The sequence below is a fragment of the Rhea americana genome, unplaced genomic scaffold (assembly GCF_003343005.1).
Source record: "Rhea americana isolate MKP2758 unplaced genomic scaffold, rheAme1 scaffold_145, whole genome shotgun sequence".
NCBI classification, from domain to species: domain Eukaryota; kingdom Metazoa; phylum Chordata; class Aves; order Rheiformes; family Rheidae; genus Rhea; species Rhea americana.
The window spans coordinates 2,226,473-2,234,075 of record NW_028185539.1 but is presented as its reverse complement, the minus strand read 5'-3'; the positions used below and the strand labels follow the sequence as shown (position 1 = coordinate 2,234,075).

At 47.2% G+C, this 7,603-nt stretch overlaps 1 protein-coding gene across 2 annotated transcripts; it reads left to right on the top strand.

The window, feature by feature from the left end:
• Positions 1 to 935: 935 nt before the first annotated feature.
• On the top strand, positions 936 to 6,469 carry CLRN3 (clarin 3). 2 transcript variants are annotated; one of them, XM_085299085.1, is made up of 3 exons: positions 936 to 1,273; positions 4,296 to 4,475; positions 5,326 to 6,469. In XM_085299085.1, exons 1-3 carry the CDS (start codon positions 1,045 to 1,047, stop codon positions 5,562 to 5,564), a joined length of 648 nt encoding a protein of 215 aa, XP_085155211.1. In that variant the 5' UTR covers positions 936 to 1,044; the 3' UTR covers positions 5,565 to 6,469. The 2 variants fall into 2 exon arrangements, with proteins under 2 accessions (XP_085155211.1, XP_085155210.1); XM_085299084.1 differs by having other exon boundaries at positions 5,290 to 6,469.
• The last annotated feature ends 1,134 nt before the right edge of the window (positions 6,470 to 7,603 follow it).

Genomic DNA, 7,603 nt, shown 5'->3' with positions numbered 1-7,603 from the left:
TTTGTATTGCTACCTTTACATATCYGCCTCTTCTTTGAAATGAATCTTTACTCAAGGTATTTCTTTCTCCCTATAGGGTACGTAAGCACATCAACAAATAATGTGCGTTTCTGGTCGGAGCTGAAGAAAAACTGAGTATCTGAAGCCCCCCGTTAAAAAGAAATTAAAGTTCACTGTACTTTTAAAACAACTGATGCTTCTAGAAATTAATAAGAAATAAGACATTCTCAAACATACTTTCAAAAGGAAAAAAAAAGGGACTAAAGAATAGGAAATAGTTCTTACTTGAAAATATACAGAAAAGAAAAAAAAAAAGGGACTAAAGAATAGGAAATAGTTCTTACTTGAAAATATACAGAATTTAATAAAGAATTAGAGCCCTTCCTCAGAATATAGCCTGTTGATAATAGAAGGAAACCCCCGTACACACACACACACACACAAAGCCTAAACCAGCCCAGCCTTTCCGCGAAAGGCAGGAAGAATTTAAGGGAGGTCTACGAGTGCAGGCGTAGCCTTTTAGCAAGCGTAGAAATTTAAACGGCGAGGGAACATTTTACGAAGCTCCACCGTAACACGTTAGTAGGCTCTCCAACACGGACTGAAAAAAAAAAAAAAAAAAAAAAAAAAAAAAGATTCCCCCCCAACTTTCCAGATTGGTTTCAGGAGAGTGGAAAAAACAAACAAACAAACAAACAAAAAAAAAGCAGCAAGAACGGGCCAGAAGGCTGCGGCGGGGGAACGTGGGAGGAGGCGGCCGGCGGGCGGGCAGGGAGGGAGGCGGCGCTGCGCTGCGCGGGGCTGCGCGGCGCGGAGCTGCGCTGCGCGGAGCTGCCTGCCGGCCGCGGCCGCGCTGTCGTGCTGGAGCTGAAGGAAGAGCTTTTCGCCCGGCCAAAGGGCAGTTACTTTCCGTTTTGATCGCCGCTGCAGCTYCGGGGAGAGCTTTCTGCCCGCGCCGGGAAGCAAGCGGGCTCACGCGAGGCAGGGCGAAAGAGGAGAAAATTCCCCGAACCGCTGGAGAAAAAAAAATCGCTCCCCGACAAAATGCCATCCAGGGAGAAGACGCTCATGTTCGCGGCGGCGTTTCTCACCAGCGCTGCCTCCTTCGTGCTGGTGTGCGTCGTTCTGGCCACCCGCTCCTGGATCACGAGTGACATCGACTTCTCTGGGGACGCGTCCTCCGTCACGGTCACCCTCACCTACGGGCTCTTCCAAGGCACCTGCGAGCAGACGGTGACGGGCGGCCTGCAGATTTCGGAGACCTCCTTCCAAGGTGAGCCGTGCYGCCCCCACTCCCTTACGCCCTTGTGCCCGGGAGACCCTCGGTGAAGGCTAGGATAGCTGCCAGCCAACCAGGCAATTAAACCAGGATTAAAAAAAAAAGAGAGAGAAAAAGCACCTAAACCCCGCAAGACTCTTGCCAGCGGCAGCTTCTTGCAGCTGTGATCTTAGCTTGCACCTTTGAACAAGGAAATCATATAACATGGGAGCGCTGTGCAAAATAGGTTTGATTTTCGAAAGCTTCCGGCAAGGAGCAGAAAAACGCTCTAACCATCTTATTAAAGGATTTCAAACCTGATTCAACTTCTGGGGTTTGAACTTCATTAATTGTTTGGTCGTAGACACCCACTGTCGGATGAGCCTTATTTCCGCAGGTTTTCCAAGACTTCGGAAGAGGAAAGAACAAAACGCAAAAACATTCWGCCTTAGGTGGGCAAGGTGTTTGCGTATGTGCTAGACATAGATATTAGAACAAATACCCTGTTATCTTCTCCTTTTAGAGCACATTTGGCCAAATAACTTGGAAATTCTGGGAGCAGTTATTCAGGCCATGCTGGGACAAGCTAAGTAATTCTTACAAGAGAAAACACCTCCCTGGAAACTGTTTCCGCGTGACGCCRGCTGGCCGGAGCCCCGAAGGGCGCAGGCTGGCGCTGGGTGTAGCGGGGCCCCCCGGGAGCGCCGGCGAGCCCAAATCCCGGGCAGCGCCGCTGGCGCAGCCAAGCCCCGGCCCCGAATACGGCACCCGGGTGCTGCCGTCACGAGGATTTTAATTGCAATTAGTGAAAAGCACTCACAAAATGCTTGCCTGGGTAAAAGAGTGCCGCTATTTGCATAGGCTACGTGCACGGCCTCCCCCCCCGCACCGCTTTCCCCGTAAATTTAGGTCTTTGTGCTTTTCATTTACTAAATATCCCTTCAATCCTGACATATAAACCATCGAGAGATGAACAAAACTGGAGAGCTTTAGGAGTTGCTAGCTGCTTTCAACAGCTGCTGGGAGAAAGGCATGCTCTAAAGAGAGTCTAAAGGTGGATTTGCCCACCTGCCTCAGCTAAATTCATCAGGCATATATCCAAGATCAAACGAACTGATTTTACACTAGTTCCTAGGCTCTATTCTAGATGCGATTGTGAAGTCTTGTATCAAGCCTGACTCTACACATTCTTGAAACAGGGRAAAAAAAAATACTTCACAGAATTGTATGCATGCTATTTTTAAATTTAGTCAAATCCTCCAAACGTAGTGGAATATCTTTCATTTACCTGCATCCATAAGTAAATGAAGTTCACTGCGGTGAAGTTCAGCGTTGTGCTTTCTCCACTCTAAGGTTTCAGGCAATAGTAAGAAGAGCTGCAACCATCTCTGGAAAATGCGGTGCAACCAGTCACTAGCAAGCACACCCCCGGCGTGGGTGTCCACTGCGCATCCCGGACGCCTTTCCCCGGGGGAATTTTCCTATTTGGGTGTGTKCAAAAAAAGGGGGGAATTGGAAGTGTGAAATAAGTACTAAAGAGTAAGACTGAGGGTAGCTCTTGGGGTCTAGAATACTTACTAGCCATAGCCGAAATTTGCTTTTCTTGACAGCAGTATGAATATAGATTAACAAAAGCTTTACAGAGACAATAACTTACTGTATTGAATATCACATCTCTGAAAGAAATTTCCAAGCATAAACATAAAAGGCAAGCAAAGGAATAGGGTTGCTACAAGTTTACAGAGCATGAACTGCCTGATCAAGCTAGCCTCTTTTAATAGACTGCCATTAGTGACCTTAATAGGGTAATAAATCAATACGGCTACTTTGGAGGCCCTGGAGATGAGCTGAATGACCTGGAAAAATTCAGAAGTTATTAAATAGCTTCTAAAAAACTTAAGTCCTAAGACACAGTTACAATTAAATAAGGCCCATAGGTGATCCTAGAGCTTGTGAAAGCTGCCARCTTAGCACCACTTAGAAGATGGGACCTCAAGGCTGGTGGCTTGGAGTTKTTCACGCTCAAGTCAGCAAAAGTTAGGGAAATTAAATCTGGTTGCACAAGGGTTAAAGACGATTAGAATCAAAAAGGTGATGAYACAGGAGAGTAAGGGGTGGCCTGAGAAAGGCAGAAACCTCTGCTTTCATCTCATCCTATTTGACTTGTTTTACACTGACTGCAGAGGATGAGCTGGCTGCAGATTTGTACAGACTGCATGCAAGTCCATCAGTTATTCTATATTCCTTTTGTTTGTACTGACCACCTTACTTAAAAAAGAAAAAGAAAAAGAAAAAGAAAAAGAAAAAGAAAAAGAAAAAGAAAAAGAAAAAGAAAAAGAAAAAGAAAAAGAAAAAGAAAAAGAAAAAGAAAAAGAAAAAGAAAAGAAATAAAAGAAACTGTGTGTCCAAAACAGCATTTTGCTTAAACCTTTGGAAAGGTCTTGTGCTGTTGCTTACAGCAGCGGGAGGCTGGCAGAATTACTGCCCTGAGTTTTGGATCTCCTSCTTTATTTCCAATAGCTGTTCTTTTGGTTATGAGTCCTTATTTTCTTTTTTATGGGTGTTTATTATTTTTGCTGGTGTTTTTACTGCTATGATTTCTGCAATTTATGCACCAACAACTCTGCAGYAATGGAGCACAGGAAGGAGCTTTTTTGGCAGTGGGCTTGTTTGAGCAGAGCACAAGCGCACTGTCCCCATATTTAACACAGGTTAAGGCAGCCATGGGCACAGTGTAGTTGCCCCCTCRACCTTTTTTTAAACTGAGGGAGAATAATATATTTCAATGCAGCTGTGCTGCAATTGCAATCTGAATATTCAAACACATGCATTCACATTTGTGTCTCTTAGTACCAAAACCAGAGCAAATAACTAGAGGGATTTAGGCAAAAACARTAAAATCGATGGCAGGCCTGGTGGCTTTGGCTGCACGTGCCGCRTGTATGTGGCGATCTGCACCTATAGGTGTGGAAACCCCAGCAGACAGCGCTCTGGACCTGTGCGGGTTGATGGTTAATGCCGAGCTCCTCTGTTCCAGTTGGCGACAAGCTGAAAACGGCTCAAACAAGAGCCATGAACGTGGCCATCGTGGTGCTGCTGGTTCTCGCTTTGCTGAGCTCCCTCCTGAGCTCGGGATTCACGGGCACGAATGCCGTGAGCAATCCCTACCAGACCTTCCTGGGGCCCACCGGCGTCTACACCTGGAGTTCCTGCACCGGTGAGTCGCGCAGCCTCTGGCCGCCRCTTGGTTTTGGTGGAAACCCGCTCGGCAGCGTGGAGCGGACACCAGGGCCTGTGCATTCAGCTACGGGCACCAGCTAGCRTGCGTTTTCCAAGCATTTCCCGTTCGGTCCCTAAAGAGACGATCTTTAGAACAGGGTTTGCRTGCTCTGCCTCCGACATCTGTGGAAGACCAACTCAACCAGATTATCTCTGCAAGGCACGTCTAAGGCACAACTCGTTTCATCCCAGAGCAGCAGTCCCAAGTAGGACAGATCAAGTCCTAAACGTGGCCTTTTCTCTCCACTGAAAGGACTTCTCATTTTGACGGATCAGAGTCATTGAGGCTCAGGTTGGACCTTGGGTCTGTAGTGCAGCCTCCTGCTCAGAGCGGGGTCAACACTCAGTTCAGACCAGATTGCTCAGGGTTTTAGGCAGCTGCATGCCCCGCGAGTTTGGAGTCACATCAGATACGCATCCTGCAAGTCACCCAAGGGGAGAGTACGTCAWACACATCAGCACCAAGTTCAGCAACAAAAAAGTTACATTAAAGAGCCTTAGCTAAGAAAAGTCAATGAAAATCCACTGATTTTGGCAGGACATAGAAGTAGCTACCTGTGTCCCAACACGTGCCAGGTAGATGGGACAAAATACATTYTTTAAATACACTTGTATTTTGTTAACAGCAAATGGCAGATTCGTCTCTGTTCTAGTCCAGGCATTCCAACCGATTTAGACAGAATATTTCTACTTACAGGTAGCTACATAAATAATACAATTCCACCTTTAACATTTGTATTCGTGTTTTCTAGGAATCCTCACACTTCTTGTCCTGATACTTTTTGCAGTGAACATAGAAAGCAACGGCCTCTCTATAGAGCTGGCTGAGGTATGTTACGCTATTCCAACGACATACACTAAATCAAGAAACAATTATGGATATTCGTATTGGATCATGCTGCTTATCATTTTCTTGAACATTTCTACTATTATCATCATATATTTCTACGACCATGCAAGGTATTATAAGAAGAAAGAGCAGGAAAGACCCATCGAGAATGCACCAAAAGATGTCATTCTGTTTTAAAGATATTGTTTTCCTCGTTGAAAAGAGCGTGCAACAGAAAAAGACTATTTAATGTGGACAATCATGGCCAATCTTTTACATTCAGATTGAAGCTACRTGCATAGTTCAATTAACAAAATAATAGCCTATCGTGTTTTCAGAGCAGATTAATACCCAGCGTTTGGAAGAAAATCAGYGTAATGCTTACAAATGTCCATCGATCTGTGCAGCCCCCTTAAATGCATCAGAAGAGAAGCGAGCCCAGGTCTGCACCACTCGGGAGGAATGAACTTCACGCACCTTCTGGTTTTCCAGTGAATTCCTAGAAGGGACRCGCTAGTGGAGCGAAGACCCCGGCTTCCCGGCGGAGGACACTCGTAGCCCCCGGAGAGTGGCGGCAGAAGGACTCGGGACGAGCTCCCCTCTATTCACCGTTGCTGTCTCTTTCAGTGCTGGGTTCATACGAAGGCATTCCTGCCCTACCGCTTGGATCCAGCTGTGAAGACCAAAGACGCTGCTTGGATTGTGTGTGTAATTTGGGATCAGAAGGGACAAAAATAGTGCAAATGCCAAAAATGCTGAACATTATGAGAAATCCCGGCAGTATCAGTGCTTCTTTCTGTCCCGCAATTCTCCCTGCTATGGCTCCTGCTGATGCTTGGCACAAGCCTGCACACAATCTCGCCTTGGCCAGCTTCCCACCCCACCGGCCTTCTCCACCCACGTTGCTGCCTTGGAGCCGTCCTGCATGGCTGCAACCGCAGCCTGGGCTCCTCCAGCAGCAAGAAGATGGGAAAAGGCCTGCTCAAGGCAGAAAAGAACCCGGTATCGGCATGCACCGTTATTAATTCATAACAACATTAGCAAAATCCTGTTCCGGGCTAATTACAGGCTCTTGATCAGTGTCATTAGTGGGACTGTGAAGCCGCACCTTGAGCGGGTGTGGTGGCCCTCCGCTCTCCTGCGAGCTGCCTTAGGGCGTTGCACAGAACTGATGAGTTCCCTCCCGATGACACCCGGGAACGCGACCTCTCACTAGGCAGAACCAGCCCAGCGGGTGAAGCCATGCTCAGGACACGTGCCCTAGCAGCAGCAAATTCACGGCGCCGGATGGGCAACGCCCTCGTTTCCTTCTCGCCCCTGCAGCTGGAAGACCAAGCTTTGATCCTACAGTTTTCCTCTACGGTGTAATTTTCACCATCATGCTTGATATCTGTTCGATGTTGCAGGAGGAACTCAGGAAAYGACACAGGAGCTAAGACGAAGGAACGAAAGATAGGAAAAGTGACTTCCCGCCATTTATGTCAAAAAAAATAAAGCTTTGGGATTAAAGCGCCCAATACTTTCTGCAGCTGTACTCTATCAAAGGAATCTAAGCAGGGAGGTTTTTACATCCTGCTTAAAAATTTGGTTAAAAGTGTGATGAGTGCAGAGCAGGGAATAAAAATAAGGGGRGAGAGAGAGGCTGTACGTTTTGAGGAGCAAGAGGGTCAAAAAAATAAGAGACGTTATCTGTTCTGCACTTGTGACAAGAACCATGCCTGTAACTGCTTTCCGCTGCCGTAAACATTTCAGTTAAAACGTCAGATATTTTGCACCCCTAAGCTCAGCTGGCGCAGAGCCAAACATTTGCCGGCTTTGCTTTGGCTGCAAAAAATTTTCGCCCGGSTTCAGCGCGCATCTGTCGCTGTTGGGCGAAGCCAACGTCCGTCACGCTGCGCTGACGTCGGGCGCTTGCCAGGAGGGGAATAAAGTCCCCGTAACGGGATAACGTGAGCGGAGCCGAGGCGCCTGCAAGCATTTGGGAGGAAAAAAACCAGGAAATCAAAGAGTTTTCCCTTTCCTGAATCAAGCTGGATAAGAGGGAACGTGCACGTGAGTTAAAGCCCGCTCTTGGGGAAGGGACGGAGGGGCAGAGAGAGGACATGGCGTACAGCGGCTTTGTATCCAGCATTTTGGATACCAAGAGGGAATTGGTTTGGCTCTTGCCAGCCAGCCTTTGCAATGAATGAAGCTGTGTTCAGTGCGCTCATCCTCTTAATGAGGACAAATCCTGGCAG